Source organism: Coregonus lavaretus, assembly GCF_964263955.1.
Source record: "Coregonus lavaretus genome assembly, chromosome: 25".
Taxonomy (NCBI): domain Eukaryota; kingdom Metazoa; phylum Chordata; class Actinopteri; order Salmoniformes; family Salmonidae; genus Coregonus; species Coregonus lavaretus.
The window spans coordinates 41,759,886-41,779,181 of record NC_140012.1 but is presented as its reverse complement, the minus strand read 5'-3'; the positions used below and the strand labels follow the sequence as shown (position 1 = coordinate 41,779,181).

General features: G+C 41.7%; 1 protein-coding gene across 1 annotated transcript in view; it reads right to left on the bottom strand.

Moving 5' to 3' along the window:
- Positions 1-244: 244 nt before the first annotated feature.
- LOC311101029 (vinculin-like) overlaps positions 245-19,296 on the bottom strand; it is a 58,649-nt gene continuing 39,597 nt past the window's right edge. The window contains exons 7-22 of the mRNA XM_084142041.1: positions 17,375-17,465; positions 16,538-16,685; positions 14,338-14,491; positions 13,995-14,170; positions 10,222-10,412; positions 8,421-8,620; positions 7,887-8,015; positions 7,005-7,154; positions 6,455-6,563; positions 6,150-6,328; positions 5,798-5,921; positions 4,264-4,385; positions 3,826-4,011; positions 3,406-3,609; positions 2,727-2,831; positions 245-2,447 (exon numbers count right to left, since the gene is read on the bottom strand). Of these exons, the coding sequence (XP_083998167.1) occupies positions 2,301-2,447; positions 2,727-2,831; positions 3,406-3,609; positions 3,826-4,011; positions 4,264-4,385; positions 5,798-5,921; positions 6,150-6,328; positions 6,455-6,563; positions 7,005-7,154; positions 7,887-8,015; positions 8,421-8,620; positions 10,222-10,412; positions 13,995-14,170; positions 14,338-14,491; positions 16,538-16,685; positions 17,375-17,465 (2,415 nt within the window). The 3' untranslated portion in view covers positions 245-2,300. The remainder of the gene's footprint in view (positions 2,448-2,726; positions 2,832-3,405; positions 3,610-3,825; positions 4,012-4,263; positions 4,386-5,797; positions 5,922-6,149; positions 6,329-6,454; positions 6,564-7,004; positions 7,155-7,886; positions 8,016-8,420; positions 8,621-10,221; positions 10,413-13,994; positions 14,171-14,337; positions 14,492-16,537; positions 16,686-17,374; positions 17,466-19,296) is intronic.

Here is a 19,296-nt window from a genome sequence, read left to right as displayed (position 1 = left end):
GGGACCACCCATACGTAAAAATGTATGCACACGTGACTAAGTCGCTTTGGATAAAAGCGTCTGCTAAATGGCATATTATTATTATTATATATATGTACATAGGGCAGCTGCCTCTAAGGTGCAGAGTTGAGTAACCGGGTCAATGAGCTGTTGAGGATGCTATGTGTTAAACCGGTCACAACTGGTATATAACAAGTACTGTGTTATAAACCTGTCACTAGTGTATAAATAAGAGGATTGGCAGTTGAGTCTTATTAAATGCTTTATTACAAATTAATGTGAACAATACCAAGAAGCAGGACTTGATTCTTAGACTGAATGAAACGTGTTCCTTCCCTTTAGGCTGTGCCGATCTTAGAAATATCACACAAATATTTCTGAACGAAAGTATGAGGCCTTGAGTAGAGTTGACTACACAGAAGATACAAAACGTCATTTCCTGTAAATAAAAAATAAAAAAACATTTATTGCAATCAGCCTTTTTATTACAGGGCGCATCAGACGGTTTTGTAGGATCTCAATATCGTACACATTCAAACTGCACTGGGATTATTCAGACACAAAAGAACACATTTCTAAATTTCAACCATTTGTACCAGCTGTTTAAAGGTTTAGTGTAGTTTGAAGATATGAGCGGAAGAGAAGGCTGTTTCATGTGATGTATTAAACTTAAACACATTGGTAGTCTCCTAGTCCTAAGAGACTAAAAATCACTTCAATTTCTGTCCAGTACTTGGCTTAATCTGTTAGCAGGAAACTAGCCCAAAAACTGTCCACACAGACTCTTTATCCCCCAGACCCAGACCTTATCTTCAAAGCATTTGATGTATCATTCATTAAATCTTTCACAAAATTGGCAGTGCACACCACATTAGGTCAAGACACAGTTTCAACATTATAGTTTAGCTGGCCTCTACTCATGCTATAGTTTCACTGAGAAGCACAAAGTATAGAGCACCAGACTTAAGGCAGACCTAAGGCAGACTTAAGGCAGACTTAAGGCAGACCTAAGGCCTACATGTAATCTCAATGCAACAATGTGAAAAATCAAGCCAGAAAAAATAAAAGCGCTGAATGCAAGTTATTTGAACAGATATTTGTGAAAGTTCTAAAGTTAATAAGACACTTTCTACCCAATGTGTCTGAAGAGCTAGTCCTTATGTTTTATAATAATAATAATAATAATAAACCCCAAGACAGAAAAAGTTAATAGTGGAACAAACTAAGCCTGAGTACCAGGCTGTGTGGCGCCATCACGCCAACTCCCTGTCACTCATTGTCACGGCACAATGGAGTAGGCGCAAAGATCACAAACAGATCTGGGACTAGGTTAGAATACAGTCTTTGGCAGTCCTGACGATAAAAATAAGAACATTGCTACAAAAAAAAAAAACATCTCACCATTTAACAAAAAAATATGGAACAAGGAACAGTGTTTCTATAACATAACATAGTATAAAACAGACCATAATACCACTGAATAATACATATTCGTGTGTGGAACGGAGCATTGTGATACGCTTGAACTCACTCCCATCGAGTTGGATCAGATGTGCTTTGCCCTAGCAAAGGTGAACAGCTGCGCATTGCAAATAGTGAAATAAAGAACCAGTATAAAGATATAAAAAGGCCTTCCAGGGAAAAATCTTAATAATATTATAATTTTAACTTGGAGGTCTTCTTCTCACTGTGGGGCTACACTGCATGTTTAACCAGTTATAGTTTAAACCTTTAACCTTTTACTGGATACGAAAAGAAACCTCAGATACATACCTGGGATTTTTCATAAGATCTTAAAACACATTTCATTTCTTCTTATTTTTTTTATATATATATATATTTTTTTACATACAATTACAAAAAATAATTTGCAAGTAAGAATCATTCTATAGCATGTTATAGCTGCATTAGATAGTCCTCTACCTTATATTCTACCAAAACTGAGTATGGGATTGACATCGACTGATAAATAGTGTTTTCAGTATTAACTCACTCACTCTTTTTACCCCAACCAGGCAGGGTTATTAAAGGGGCTGGTTTCATTCATTGTATCTTGGAATTAGTATGTATGAGTTCGTCAGAACTGTTGCTCAAAAGGGTCTGGCTGTTTTCTTCTTCCAACCAGGCTACATTATCTATTCCCCAATCTACTGCACTACTTTTAACCAGAGACGTACGGGCCCTGGTCGAAAGTATTTTAACCAGAGACGTACGGGCCCTGGTCGAAAGTATTGCAACTACATAGGGGAATAGAGTGCCATTGGGAACGCAAATTAAACGAACAGTTGGCCCGTCTCTTCTTATTGGTACCAGGGGGTCTTTCGGATCCAGTGCAAGGTGAAACCGGCGTCCGTCCGGATCTTGATGGAGGCAGCCTCGGCCTCTCTAACCGTCTCCTTCACAGACTGCATCAGGTTCTGGGCATTGTGAACCAACATCTCTGTGGCCTGGGAGATGGGGAAGGATAATGGTCAAATTGATCATTAAGTTGTTCTTGTGTAACACCGTACTACACTAGTAACATGCTATTTACATCGTAATATTACTGCTGATTACTACTCTAGCGATTGCTTTTCAAGTTTAGTTTAAAACAAGTGGAATATGGACTGTTCTTTATTCCACTTGTATAATAACAGAAAACCGCTGAACCTCATTATGACGTAATTACAAAGCAAAAAGGTAACTTTGGTTGAGGAGTATAATCCAGTGATCTCCAGTGTACTGACCTGCTCGGACTCCTCCTCGCTGATGTTGGTACGACCCAACATGGTGGCTTTGACCGTGGAGAGGATCTTGAGCTGTGTGCTGATGGTGGGGATGCGCTCACACACCTGGAACACAAATAAGTTCATCCAAGTTCAAGTTGATTTAAAGTGCATTTTACACAGGTCGCAAACAAGATCAAATCATCAGTCAGAGACATGAAGATCAAACACCGATTCTAATTATCTACCCTAATTCAAATCACGAGGGCATGCAGGAAATTGGATTATCTCATTCTAGCTTTAGTCCTACTACTCCTACATGAATATAACGTTGTCCTTTTGTATCATCTTTGAACATGACAGAGCAGCAGCTGATGCACAAGCAAAACCTGAAGCAGAGTCTGAAAACGTTTCTAGCTGTCGTCAAATCCTTGCTTCCTCCCTCCTTGCTTGCTCAATTCTTCTCGAACTGCATTGGAGGAGAGGATCCAAGGTCCCTCCCTTGGACCTCCCTCCTCCTCCAATGAGCTTTGAGAGGAATTGAGGAAACAAAGACACATTTGGCAGAATATTGGACCAGATAAAACCCTGATGAAGGCAGCATAGCTGTTGAAACTTTGGTATTTTTTTACATTTATTGCATCGGAGCAATCATAATTTTTTTAAGAGGACATGGCCAGGGATCAGCCAGTCAACTGACCTGGAGCAGGTTGGTCCGGATGCGTTTGTCTGTGCACTGCTTGGCCACCTCCTTGGCCAACTTCGTGACCTCGTCTGAGGCTTTTGCGATGTCTTTGGCACACTGGATGAGGGCACGCTTGTTCCCACCGGCACCGCGCACCAGACGGGACATCTCAGCCATGAGCAGGGCCATTCTCTTGGCTGCACCGATGATGTCGTTACCCTGAAAGAGGTCGCAAAAAGCAAAGCATGAAATCGGACGTATGACAACACAGTGGACGTGTACACGTCACGCTTCCTAGATGACACCGAATGATGGCAACTCTGAGCTGCTCTACTGTTGCTTTCTGGTCGCAGAGAAATTCCAATGTACTTTACTGGCAATAAACTTAACTTGATGTTAAACCTAAACATGTAAGTGTATGTGCTTGTATCTCACCTTGCTGGACCACTTGCGGGCCTCCTCGTGGAGCTGTCTGGCGGCCATCATCATGGGCTCGCTCACCATCTCTCCTACTTCCTGCTCTGGGAAGTCCTCGTCCTTCTCCTCTGGGGGAGGGGGTCTGGGGGGAGGAACCTCACCCTCGGGGAGAGGTGGTTTGGGTGGGGCGGGCTCGTCGCTGACCTGGCGTGTTGTATTCAGAGAGGTGAAACGTTCCGAAAGTTGCAGACAGAAGTGCTAATTCTCTATTCTACATGGCAGATAATCATTTCTGTTAAAAAAATTATAATACTAAATACATCAGAACATTCTGAAACCACATTGCTACCCCACTGAACAAAACCCTGGTGTTGACAGTCTAGGACTATTAAGCTTTTTTGTGACAACTGCTGATGTGAAAAGAGCTTTATACATTAATTTGATTGATTGACTTACGTGCAGTTGGTCCAGATCAGGAGGTGGTGGGAAGTCTGGTTCCTGTGGCTGGAAGGCATCTCTCACCTTGGCAACGGCCCCCAGGATCCTATGGCCTGAGTCCAGGAAGCCCTTCTGCAGACCTGGACACCACAGAGGAAGAATCAGATAGTTAGTTAGGCCTTATAAAGAGACCTGGACACCACAGAGGAAGAATCAGATAGTGAGTTAGGCCTTATAAAGAGACCTGGACACCACAGAGGAATAATCAGATAGTTAGTTAGGCCTTATAAACAGACCTGGACACCACAGAGGAATAATCAGATAGTTAGTTAGGCCTTATAAACAGACCTGGACACCACAGAGGAAGAATCAGATAGTTAGTTAGGCCTTATAAACAGACCTGGACACCACAGAGGAAGAATCAGATAGTTAGTTAGGCCTTATAAACAGACCTGGACACCACAGAGGAAGAATCAGATAGTTAGTTAGGCCTTATAAACAGACCTGGACACCACAGAGGAATAATCAGATAGTTAGTTAGGCCTTATAAACAGACCTGGACACCACAGAGGAATAATCAGATAGTTAGTTAGGCCTTATAAACAGACCTGGACACCACAGAGGAAGAATCAGATAGTTAGTTAGGCCTTATAAACAGACCTGGACACCACAGAGGAAGAATCAGATAAACAGTAGACTAGACAAAGGCCCCAAAAGCTGCTGGTGAGGCGGCAGCAAAACATTGACAGAACCCTACACCATAACACCATTGACAGAACCCTACACCATAACACCATTGACAGAACCCTACACCATAACACCATTGACAGAACCCTACACCATAACACCATTGACAGAACCCTACACCATAACACCATTGACAGAACGCTACACCATAACACCATTGACAGAACCCTACACCATAACACCATTGACAGAACCCTACACCATAACACCATTGACAGAACCCTACACCATAACACCATTGACAGAACCCTACACCATAACACCATTGACAGAACCCTACACCATAACACCATTGACATAACCCTACACCATAACACCACTGACAGAACCCTACACCATAACACCATTGACAGAACGCTACACCATAACACCATTGACAGAACCCTACACCATAACACCATTGACAGAACCCTACACCATAACACCATTGACAGAACCCTACACCATAACACCATTGACAGAACCCTACACCATAACACCATTGACAGAACCCTACACCATAACACCATTGACAGAAACCTACACCATAACACCATTGACAGAAACCTACACCATAACACCATTGACAGAACACTACACCATAACACCATTGACAGAACCCTACACCATAACACCATTGACAGAACCCTACACCATAACACCATTGACTGAACCTTAACTTTTGACTATCAAAGATTCAGAAATGGACAGAATGAGGCTTCATATTTAGTATTAAGTCATGTTGGATAGCTATAGCTGGACAGCAGGGTACACAGTATAATGATCAAACACATCCTAAATGTAGGGAAACCGCCTCGGAACGTACTTGGATCGGTGATGTTCCCAGCCACAGCCTTGGCGTCCATCACCATGGGAGAGATGGTCCGGCTCAGCTCATCAGACGCAGCCTTCACTATCTCTCTGAATCTAGGATCCTCAGAGTTCTCAACCTAGGGATAAAAGTCTATTAAATATTTATCTTTTTAAATCATGTTCACGTTTTCTGCAATTCAGTTGTCAGTACTGTAAACTTGTGTTTGTATGTTTCTGCCTCTGCTTTGCTCGCTCTTTGGGGTTTCAGGCTGGGTATCTGTAAAGCACTGTGTGACAACTGATGATGTTAAAAGGCCTTTAAATACATGTGATTGATTCTACGTGTAAATAAAACATATCTATACCTCCCGTTTCGCCACCAGGAGGATCCGGTTGGCCCGCCGGGCGATGCTGGTGGCTCCTACCACTAACATCTGGGGCTGGTGGTTAGCCATGGCCGCGCGACACTTCTCCAGGTCTTTCTTAATGGCCTCCTCAGAGGCATCCAACAGAGACTTGGTGTCTATGGCCTCGTCCACCAAACCTAGAGACAGAGGAGACATCATTCTTAATGCTAATAAGGAAGTGAACACGTTTACATTTAGATTTTTTACACAACGTCCACTTTATTGTGATGAACAACAAATGACAGGAGATGATCTGGCACTACCTGTCATTTTCTCCACGTTGTCAATCCACTGGTTCTTCATGGTCTCAAAGTGCTCGAAGGCAGCCTGGTTTCCTGGGTTTCTCAGCATGATACGGGCAGCAGAGACCACCTAGAAGAGAAAGTTCCCATCAGTTGGGGACATAATTACGTCATCCTCCTGACCAATGGCCACTTTGGGATAAACACCTACACTCTCACACACACACACACACATTCTCACACTCTCACAATCTCTCACACAATCTCACACACACTCTCACACAATCTCTCACACAATCTCACACACACACACACTCTCACACTCTCACACACACACACATTCTCACACACACACACACACACACACACACACACACACACACACACTCTCACAATCTCACACACACTCTCACACTCTCACACTCTCACACACACACACACACACACTCTCACACTATCACACTCTCACACTCTCACACACACACACACACTCTCACACTCTCACACACACACACACACACTCTCACACTCTCTCTCACACACACACACACACACACACACACACACATACCTGTGGTGTAATGTCTCTTGTAGACTTGACGGCAGCTTGGATCCCCTCCACGGTGCTCTTGTTAGCTGTTCCCACAGCGGCAGCCTTTTCTGCTGTAGCAGCCAGCTTGTTTGCATGGTTCTCAAAGTTGGCCGCCCTCTCATCAAACACCTAATATAACAGTTACAAATCAGAGAACAATTCAACTTAAAGGGATACTTCGGGATTTTGGCAATGAAGCCCTTTATCTACTTCCCCAGAGTAGCATGCTAGTAGATACCATAGACTTCCAGTCATTCTGCTAACGCTATTTAGCATTGGCTCGCGAAACTACCTCAAACTTCCTTCATACTGGACACAGAGACATAAAAATGGTATCCACAAGATCCTCTGACTCTGGGGTAGATAAATGGCCTCATTGCTAAAATCCCAAAATATGCCTTTAACATAATATAGTACACCATATGCCACTTGGCAGACACTTACAGTGACCAATAATGTAGATGGATCAAACTTGGTATTTTTTACTTATAGTAACATTTCCCTCAGGAAATGTAGTCTAAATATTATTGAGTGACAAGTACCGCATAAATTATTGGAAACTAATCATTGAGTAATCCATATGTTTTTTTTTTTAGCTTAATGTATGATGATATGAATCTGCCAAAATAAGTTAGGATAGTCAAAGGCAGAGACATATTTAGAGAAACATTATATCCCAGAATAGAATCCCATTCTATTATGTAATATATAGCTCTATATAACGCTCTGCTCATAGCTAGAAGTGAATGAATGAGCCATGATGGAGGCAGGGAGACAGACAGAGAGAGAGACAGAAAGAGAGGGAGTGAGAGAGGAAGGGAGGGAGGGAGGGAGGAAGGGAGGGAGGGAGAAATCACCCACCTGGTCCCTGTTCGGGGCATTGGGTGGGGCGGTGGAGGCCACAGCCAGTAGTTTGATGGGAGTGGTCGTGTCGCTGAAGATGTCTGACACTTCCTGAGTCATCGCTTCCTGCATCGTTCCTTTGAGGTTCTGAGAAGACAAGACCACACACACACACACGAGTTAGTTAGCAGGAGACCAGCTTTAGAAGTATTACATGTTAACAATACACTCTTATGTCTCTTTTGACAAGTGGCTTACATTGCATCTCAGATCAATGGAATTATTGGATTGGAACTGGTGCAGTTATACAGCTATTGTTCAACAATTGATTTTAAAGTGGCATTCTCCCTTTATTAATACAACTTCAAAACACATTTTATTGGGCTACTTTAAGGTATCATAGTTATAGTGGCTGGAGCTGGTGTCTCCAGCCAGGAGGGGGAGCTCTTCACCATGCCTGTGTCAGAGTGAGCTCCAGTCAGAGTCTGGTAGACTAGTGTGGATAATGGCTTGGAAGTGAGAGTAGGTGAGCGTGAATGTGAGCCGTCTCACCTTCAGGGTCTCCTGGAGCTGTTGAGCCACGGCACGCGCCTGTGGCGACTCCCCATCGCCCCTGGCGGCCAGGTCGGCTAGCTGGGCCATCAGCTGTTCTACTTGCTCACACTTCCCCACCAGCCCCTGTCTGTAGGGACCTGGCAGGGCGTTAGCCAGACGACGGCCCTCTGCCACCAGGCCCCGGATAGCTGCCTGGCCTGGGGTGAGACATAGACACTGTCAAACACTCGCAAGTACACACACAGACACAGATATACACAGCAAACAAAGCTTTGGATCATAGGTGGGTTTCTACCGATTTGGGCCAGAGGGTTAAGTGTAGAAGGACCGCCCACACTTCCTTTATTCTATATAGTTGTATGTTATTCTATATAGTTGTATGTTATTCTATATTAGTTGTATGTTATTCTATATAGTTGTATGTTATTCTATATAGTTGCATGTTATTCTATATTAGTTGTATGTTATTCTATATAGTTGTATGTTATTCTATATTAGTTGTATGTTATTCTATATTAGTTGTATGTTATTCTATATTAGTTGTATGTTATTCTATATTGTTGTATGTTATTCTATATTAGTTGTATGTTATTCTATATTAGTTGTATGTTATTCTATATTAGTTGTATGTTATTCTATATTAGTTGTATGTTATTCTATATTAGTTGTATGTTATTCTATATTAGTTGTATGTTATTCTATATAGTTGTATGTTATTCTATATTAGTTGTATGTTATTCTATATTAGTTGTATGTTATTCTATATAGTTGTATGTTATTCTATATTAGTTGTATGTTATTCTATATTAGTTGTATGTTATTCTATATTAGTTGTATGTTATTCTATATTAGTTGTATGTTATTCTATATAGTTGTATGTTATTCTATATTAGTTGTATGTTATTCTATATTAGTTGTATGTTATTCTATATTAGTTGTATGTTATTCTATATAGTTGTATGTTATTCTATATAGTTGTATGTTATTCTATATTAGTTGTATGTTATTCTATATTAGTTGTATGTTATTCTATATAGTTGTATGTTATTCTATATTAGTTGTATGTTATTCTATATAGTTGTATGTTATTCTATATTAGTTGTATGTTATTCTATATAGTTGTATGTTATTCTATATTGGTTGTATGTTATTCTATATTAGTTGTATGTTATTCTATATTAGTTGTATGTTATTCTATATTGGTTGTATGTTATTCTATATAGTTGTATGTTATTCTATATAGTTCTGATTATGCTTACTCTGAACATTCTCCAGTAGGCCATGTAATACAGCCCAGAGTCTAAGTGTTAACAACAGATTACATGTGAGAAAATATCCAGGCTTCTGAGCCGACAAGCCAAGCCAAAGATATAATGATGAGGTTGGGAGAGTACAGCGGAATGTATTGCACAGAGAAAAACAACACAGCAGACATGTACATAGAGTCTGGACTGATGTTCACTGTAGAGGGAGAGAGAGAGAGGGAGAGATGGAGAGAGAGGGGGATGAAGGGAGAGAGGAAGGAAGGAGGGCTAAGAGAGAGATGGAGGGGAAGAAAGAGAGAAGAAAGCAAGAGGGAGGGAGGAAGATAGAGATAAAGGGAGGGAAGGAAGGAGAGAGAGACAGAGAGAGAGAGAGAGAGAGAGAGAGAGACAGAGAGACAGAGAGAGCGAGAGACAGAGAGAGCGAGAGACAGAGAGAGCGAGAGACAGAGAGAGCGAGAGACAGAGAGACAGAGAGAGACAGAGAGCGAGAGAGCGAGAGAGCGAGAGAGAGAGAGCAGGCCATTCAGACTCACCCACTCCCCCGTCATCGATGGTGGGGTTCTCCATCCAGCTCTGGGCCTGTTCTATCTTCCCCTCCAGGTGGACTGCAGCCTTGGCAGGCCTGCTGTTGGCTACAGCCTTGCTGGTCTTAGACTGCAGGTTCTGTAGGGATGTGGCTATCTGCTTGGCCAATGCCCTGGCCTCTGGAGTATCACCTTTACCCCTGTGAATGGGAGAGAATAATGTACTGGAAATGAAATGTCCATAGTCTCTAAAGCATGATAGGTAGTTATTCTAATTAAATAGAATGCTGCATGTAGATGTTGATTAAGATTTATGGACTACTGGCCAGCAAGAAAACAATGTTATAACATTCACTTAACCTCTAAAGGCAGTGGCATTCAAAATCGGGGTCGCGACTCCACTAGGTGGAACTGCAGTGGGGCCACCGAAATTAATAAAAATAATAATAATAATTGGAACAAAAAATTTAGAGAAATTATTGTATGGGACAATATACAAACGTTTTTGAGAAAGGTCATTTGAAAAAAATAATTGTATTGAGTAAATGTATTTATTTGTTTCTTTTTTTTTTTTTATCTATGAATTGAAGGTTATTTGCTACTGTAAAATGTACTGATTTTAAGGTTGTGTCATTAGATTTGGGGTCCCCGCTGAAAAAGTTTGAACGCCACTGCTCTTAGGAATTACTTGGCCGAGGGATAGCAAGGACCCAACCCTGCGGAACTCAATATTTAACCTTGGAGTGTTTTGAACATTCTTCATTAAGCATTAAGATATTGACTCGGAGACAGACCAAGCCCCGCTCAGGTAATACCTCCCATCCTTTTTAAGCGTTATCGTTGTACAGTTGTCTATACTGCCAGGGGTGTTGTACGTTGTACGTTGTAATCTTGTACCCATTAGTTTGAACTCCACTCTTAGATCTGCTATTGTTAGCTCAAAAGAGAAGCCCACTGTGGTCTGCTCACCTAGTGCTTTTAGTTCAAATGTGAATTCCATAAACTTGAATACCCCCTCGGTTTTCAAATCACAAAGAGGGCTTGGGGTGTTGCACCATGGCAACCAAAGCCCATTTAAGTCAGTTCATAACATTCCATCATTGGTTACTCTGAGAGTCACTCATATTGACATTGGCTGCCGCCTCAGCGGTGCTAACCTTGGAAAAGGAATTCCAATTTCTACTCCTTCCTCTATTACTAATAGGGATAGACCAAATGGTGCAGTTCTATGCAATCTTATGCCATACCAACTAAATAAATATCTACAAACTATTGAACATAGTTTGTTTGAGTTGGAGTTTCTATGTGACTTTAAAAATCATAAAGGACTTGGGTTGATGCATCTGAATATTAGGAACTTACTTCCTAAACTGGATTACATCAAGATCTGGGCTATTCAGACGAATCCGGACATTCTGGTATTGACTGAAACTTGGATCTCTGGGGACATTCTGGACTCTGATATTAATATTGAGGGTTATAATGTGTTCAGCGCTGATAGACAGGGTAGAGGTGGTGGAGTGGCCATTTTTATTAAAAATAATTTCTCTGTCTCTTTACTGAAATCCATTTTCCTTGGCAACTTTTTTTAGCTACTATCTTTAAGCCTTTGTCTGGGGGAAAATGTATTCATAACTGTTAAAAGGTTCTACCATCCTCCCTCAGCTAACCTTTGTGCATCGATGAGTTAACTAGTTTGTTGTCTTCTTTTACTAAATCAGAAGTTATTATCCTGGGTGACCTCAATCATGATTGGGAAATGCAGGCTTCAGACAATCTAAAAGACATGTGTAATGATCTAAACCTAACCCAGCTGGTGACTAAAGCCTACAGGGCCCAACCCTAAAGATCCTTCAGTCAACTCTGATTGATCTTATTTTAACAAATACAACAGAGAAATGTTTCTACTGGTGTCTTCGCCCAAGACATTAGTGACCGTTGTCCAGTTGTTTGTGGTAGAGATATGAGAATACAAACATCTAAGCCTCGTGTCGTCACAAAGAGGAACTTTAAAAACTTCAGTGAACAGGCTTTTTTTTAACATTATCTTTATTTTAGTGACCTTGATTGTATTTCAACTATCCCTGAACCTGATTTAGCTTTTAGACTTTTTGCAGATGTCTTCAATACTATTGTGGATAATAATGCTCCCTTCAAAATATTAAGAGTTAAAGGTAGATCGAATGCCTGGTACACTCCGTAATTATCAGAAGTCATTCATAAAATAGATAATGCTTGGGTCAAGGCCAGGAACACAGGCACTGACTGGCAAGCTTTTAAGTGACTGAGGAATCATCGCGCAAGACAAATCAGAAAGTCTGATAATTATGTAAATCGCTCTTTGGGATTGTAAAGGGAACCCGGCTAAATTCTGGAAAACTGTCAAATCCATTAAGGGTTCTACTTCCTCCTCTGTACAACAACAAATTAATTCAGACACTGGCCTCATTACAGAAAGAAAAGTCATAATCTATGCATTTAATCACCATTTTATATCAGTGGGCTATCAATTTGAAAGAACTTCTAAGGCTATTCACAATGATATTGGGCTGGATGCTGATAGGGCAAACTTGCTGAATGATCAGAGAATTGATAGTCAAAGCTATTCTTTTAAGCTATTTACAGAAAAAGAAGTCCCGGATTCTTTGCTAGCAATAGACAACAAGAAATCCACAGGGACTGACCAATTGGATCCTGGTCTGTTTAAGTGTGCAGCGCCAACATTTTTTATTTAACATTGTTATCAGGAAATATTCGAAAGTATGGAAACCAGCTCGTGAAGCAACTCTATAAGGGCCGGGATAGTAGTGATCTTAATAATTATTGCCCCATTTCAAGGCTTCCTTGTCTAGCTAAGATTCTTGAATCCTTGGTAAACGTACAACTTTGCTCTTTTTTATCTGAGAAATGTATTTTGAATGTAAACCAATCAGGGTTTAGACCTGGGCATAGCACTATTACAGCTACCACTTTAGTTGTTAATGATCTTGTCAATGCTTTAGACACTAAAATTAAATGTGCTGTTTTGTTTGTGGACCTGTCAAAAGCTTTTGATAATGTTGATCATGCTATTTTGTATTGAATAAGTTGTCCTCGATACGCCTGAGAACTGACGTCTGCTCATGGTTTCATGATAATCTTAGTGACAGAACTCAGGCCATGGTGATTGATGGGGTTAAGTCTGAATTTCTTGAAGTACATAAAGGTGTACCACAGGGGTCGATTTTGGGACCTGTTCACCTTTGGGATGAATTGGAAAGCCGACTGCAAGCCAGGCCTAATCGCCCAACATCAGTGCCCGACGTCACTAATGCTCTTGTGGCTGAATGGAAGCAAGTCCCCGCAGCAATGTTCCAACATCTAGTGGAAAGCCTTCCCAGAAGAGTGGAGGCTGTTTATAGCAGCAAAGGGGGGACCAACTCCATACTAATGCCCATGACTTTGGAATGAGATGTTTGACGAGCAGGTGTCCACATACTTTTGGTCATGTAGTGTAGCTCCCTCAATTATCTTGTACCCCTGCACATCGACTCGGTACTGTATATAGCCATTTTACTTTCTACTTCCTGTATATAGCCATGTTATTTTTTACTTGTTATTGTTATTCAGTGTATTTATTCCTTGTCACTTTTTCTAATTTTATTGTATTTTTTATCTTTAACTCTGCATTGTTGGAAAAGGACCCGTAAGTAAGAATTTCACTGTTAATATACACCTGTTGTTTACGAAGCATGTGACAAATACAATTTTATTTTCTAGGGTATATAAAATGGATGACTTACTGTCTCCGGAGATCAGAAAGCTTGGCGGTGAGAGCAGCCATCTCTCCGATGGACCTCAGAATGTCATCTCTCTCCTTGGGATCTTCACACATGTCAGCGATCTTCTTGGCCTCAGACAGGAGGGCTCTAATGTTTTCCTCTCCCTCAGGACCACCGTTGGGATCTGCCAGCCAGTTCTGCATGGGCACAGGGTTAGGGGTCAACATAACACAACAGGCTTAAGACCATGGAACATAAATGCCTGTTGTTTAATGCTTTTGTGTGCTACCCTCTGGGATTTGTACTTTTTCAATTGTGCAACTATTACCCCCAAAAAAACTAATCAATCAATCAGAGAGTCTACCTGAGCAGCGTCAATCCTCTTGGCGATGACCTGTTTGGAGTTGGTCATGGCCTCCAGTTTCCGGGCTGCATTCTCCACCTTCCCTGTGAGAACATCCAGGCCCTGGGAGACCTGCTGGGCCCTCTGCTTGGCTGCAGGAGATGCCCCCTGACCCCTGGAGATAGACGGAGAGAAAGACAACACAGAACATAAGATGGTTGTAAAATACCAGAAACTTTCCCGAAGTTCAACGGTTTTTCAGGAATCACAGCATGGTTGGAATCCCTGCTTTTTCTCTACAGAATCCCTGCTTATTCCCTACTGAATGAATCCCTGCTTATTCCCTACTGAATGAATCCCTGTTTATTCGCTACTGAATGAATCCCTGCTTATTCGCTACTGAATGAATCCCTGCTTATTCCCTTCTGAATGAATCCCTGTTTATTCCCTACTGAATGAATCCCTGCATATTCCCTTCTGAATGAATCCCTGCTTATTCCCTACTGAATGAATCCCTGCTTATTCCCTACTGAATGAATCCCTGCTTATTCCCTACTGAATGAATCCCTGCTTATTCCCTACTGAATGAATCCCTGCTTATTCCCTACTGAATGCCTGCATATTCCCTTCTGAATCCCCGTTTATTCCCTACTGAATGAATCCCTGCATATTCCCTCCTGAATCCCTTTTTGTTCCCTAGTGAATCCCTGCGTATTCCCTACTGAATCCCCATTTATTCCCTACGGAATCCCTGTTTATTCCCTACTGAATCCCTGTTTATTCCCTACTGCATCCCTACTGAATCCCTGCTTATTCCTTACTGAATCCCTGTTTATTCCCTACTGAATCCCTGTTTATTCCCTACTGCATCCCTACTGAATCCCTGCTTATTCCTTACTGAATCCCTGTTTATTCCCTACTGAATCCCTGTTTATTCCCTACTGAATCCCTGTTTATTCCCTACTGAATCCCTGTTTATTCCCTACTGAATCCCTGTTTATTCCCTACTGAATCCCTGTTTATTCCCTACTGCATCCCTACTGAATCCCTGCTTATTCCTTACTGAATCCCTGTTTATTCCCTACTGAATCCCTGCTTATTCCTTACTGAATCCCTGTTTATTCCCTACTGAATCCCTGTTTATTCCCTACTGAATCCCTGTTTATTCCCTACTGAATCCCTGTTTATTCCCTACTGAATCCCTGTTTATTCCCTACTGAATCCCTGTTTATTCCCTACGGCATCCATTTATTCCCTACTGAATCCCTGCTTATTCCCTACCGAATCCCTGCTTGTTCCCTACTGAATCCCAGCTTATTCCCTAGTAAATCCCAGCTTATTTCGTACTGAATCCCTGCTTATCCCCTACTGAATACATGTTTATTCCCCACTGAATCCCTGCCATTGTCAGAACGTTGACTTGAATGGGGATGTCCATTCTATAGATTATATTTCTATGGTCATTCAGTCATACTGTACCCAATGTTCTTAACACATACAGGTAACTGCCAAAACAAAGGAAACACCTAAATAAAGTGTCTTAAAAATGCGACACCGTTCTTCCACGAGAGATTCCATAATTTGGTGTTTTGTTGATGGTGGTGGAAAACACTGTCTCAGGCACCGCTCCAGAGTCTCCCATAAGTGTTCAATTGGTTTGAGGTCTGGTGACTGAGACGGCCATGGTATATGATTTACATAATTGTCATGCTTATCAAACCATTCAGTGACCACTCATGCCCTGTGGATGGGGGCATTGTCATCCTATGGGGGCATAGCCATGGCAGCATAAATAATGGCCTGCCAAGTATTTTTATACATGACCCTAATCACGATGGGATGTTAATTGCTTAATTAACTCAGGAACCACACCTGTGTGGAAGCACCTGCTTTCAATATACTTTGTATCCCTCCTTTACTCAAGTGTTTCCCATTATTTTGGCAGTTACCTGTATATATATATATATATATATATATATATATATATATATATATATATATATATTTTTTTTTTTTTGTCATTTAGCAGACGCTCTTATCCAGAGCGACTTACAGGAGCAAATTAGGGTTAAGTGCCTTGCTCAAGGGCAAATCGACAGATTTTTCACCTAGTCGGCTCGGGGATTAGAACCAGCGACCTTTCGGTTACTGGCACAACGCTCTTACCCACTAAGCTACCTGCCGCCCGATGTCATATATTATTATTTTCTATGTACTGTACCTGGCCCTCATCTCAGAAACCTGGTCAGTGATTTGCCCCAGGGTTTTGGCTGTGCCCAGGATATCCCTCCTCTCCTTCCCAGCACACAGCTCTCCCACCTTCCCAGCCTCATCCAGGATCTGACGGATGGCATGTTCTCCTGCATCCCCTGATCACCAGGACACAGAGAGCACAGCAAGACAAATGTTACAAACACCTAGAGAGAAAAAGAGGACAACTGGGTCGTGTTCAATTGGCACCAAACAGAAGACAATGGACTGAAACAGGGAGAGACTACTTTGACTCCAATAAAAACAATAGCAGAGGTGTATAAAGATGGCGGCCCTCATGCAGTTACCATAAATTCCTAATTTAGCTAAATTCGCCCTATTACATTGCTCTCCGTTTCTATATATTTTTGTATGGTCATTACCACAGTATACATGATCCCAATTTTAGCTTCAAAAAGTAGATTGTGCCGATTTATTGGCGCATTGAACCGTATCGCGCGCCGTAGTTTAAATATTCAGTGGATAGTGCTAAAACAATGACGTCATATCTTTATGCATGCCATTTTTTTTTAATAGATTTTCTTTTTCTATGGTGTCCCCAAATTCAGGGGTTTTCTAACCTCTCCTCAGGGACCCCAGCTGTTTCATGCATTCAAACTATTCCAGAGCACACCTGATTCAGCTTGTCAACGAATCATCAAGCCCTTGATTACGTGAATCGGGTGAGCTAGTTCAGGGCTACACAAAAACAATGAAATGTCTGGGGGTCCCCGAGGAGTGGTTTGAAAACCACTGCCCTAATGAACACGACCCTGGTATATATTGAGGCATTGGGAGGACATGTTACCTGGTTGGGCGTTGGGGTCCCTCAGCCAGCTCTTGGCCTGGGTCATCTTAGAGTCGATGAGTGCCAGAGCTCTCTTCATGGCCTCTGTATCCTTTAGGGTCAACAACAGGGTCAGAGGAGACAACATGGATGAATAACTTATAACTTCCAGTCTAGTACCTCCCCCAAAAACATATTTGAAAAAGACTGAATGACTGAAATTAGGCAAATTCGGACTTTGTATAACAGCATAAACAGGGATTTGTTCAAATCATTGTTTGCACGTGTCTAAAAATGAGGCAATAATGTCCCTAATGATCATTCCCTTTTAGGGTAACCATTCTGTAGTTTAATATCCAGTGGGGAAAAAAAGTATTTAGTCAGCCACCAATTGTGCAAGTTCTCCCACTTAAAAAGATGAGAGAGGCCTGTAATTTTCAGCATAGGTACGCGTCAACTATGACAGACAAAATGAGGGGCAAAAATCCAGAAAATCACATTGTAGGATTTTTAATGAATTTATTTGCAAATTATGGTGGAAAATAAGTATTTGGTCAATAACAAAAGTTTCTCAATAGTTTGTTATATACCCTTTGTTGGCAATGACACAGGTCAAACGTTTTCTGTAAGTCTTTACAAGGTTTTCACACACTGTTGCTGGTATTTTGTCCCATTCCTCCATGCAGATCTCCTCTAGAGCAGTGATGTTTTGGGGCTGTCGCTGGGCAACACAGACTTTCAACTCCCTCCAAAGATTTTCTATGGTGTTGAGATGTGGAGACTGGCTAGGCCACTCCAGGACCTTGAAATGCTTCTTACGAAGCCACTCCTTCGTTGCCCGGGCGGTGTGTTTGGGATCATTGTCATGCTGAAAGACCCAGCCACGTTTCATCTTCAATGCCCTTGCTGATGGAAGGAGGTTTTCACTCAAAATCTCACGATACATGGCCCCATTCATTATTTCCTTTACACGGATCAGTCATCCTGGTCCCTTTGCAGAAAAACAGCCCCAAAGCATGATGTTTCCACCCCCATGCTTCACAGTAGGTATGGTGTTCTTTGGATGCAACTCAGCATTCTTTGTCCTCCAAACACGACGAGTTGAGTTTTTACCAAAAAGTTCTATTTTGGTTTCATCTGACCATATGACATTCTCCCAATCCTCTTCTGGATCATCCAAATGCACTCTAGCAAACTTCAGACGGGCCTGGACATGTACTGGCTTTAGCAGGGGGACACGTCTGGCACTGCAGGATTTGAGTCCCTGGCGGCGTAGTGCGTTACTGATGGTAGGCTTTGTTACTTTGGTCCCAGCTCTCTGCAGGTCATTCACTAGGTCCCCCTGTGTGGTTCTGGGATTTTTGCTCACCGTTCTTGAGATCATTTTGACCCCACGGGGTGAGATCTTGTGTGGAGCCCCAGATCGAGGGAGATTATCAGTGGTCTTGTATGTCTTCCATTTCCTAATAATTGCTCCCACAGTTGATTTCTTCAAACCAAGCTGCTTACCTATTGCAGATTCAGTCTTCCCAGCCTGGTGCAGGTCTACAATTTTGTTTCTGGTGTCCTTTGACAGCTCTTTGGTCTTGGCCATAGTGGAGTTTGGAGTGTGACTGTTTGAGGTTGTGGACAGGTGTCTTTTATACTGATAACAAGTTCAAACAGGTGCCATCAATACAGGTAACGAGTGGAGGACAGAGGAGCCTCTTAAAGAAGAAGTTACAGGTCTGTGAGAGCCAGAAATCTTGCTTGTTTGTAGGTGACCAAATACTTATTTTCCACCATAATTTGCAAATAAATTCATAAAAATCCTACAATGTGATTTTCTGGAAAAATAATTCTCAATTTGTCTGTCATAGTTGACGTGTACCTATGATGAAAATTACAGGCCTCTCTCATATTTTTAAGTGGGAGAACATGCACAATTGGTGGCTGACTAAATA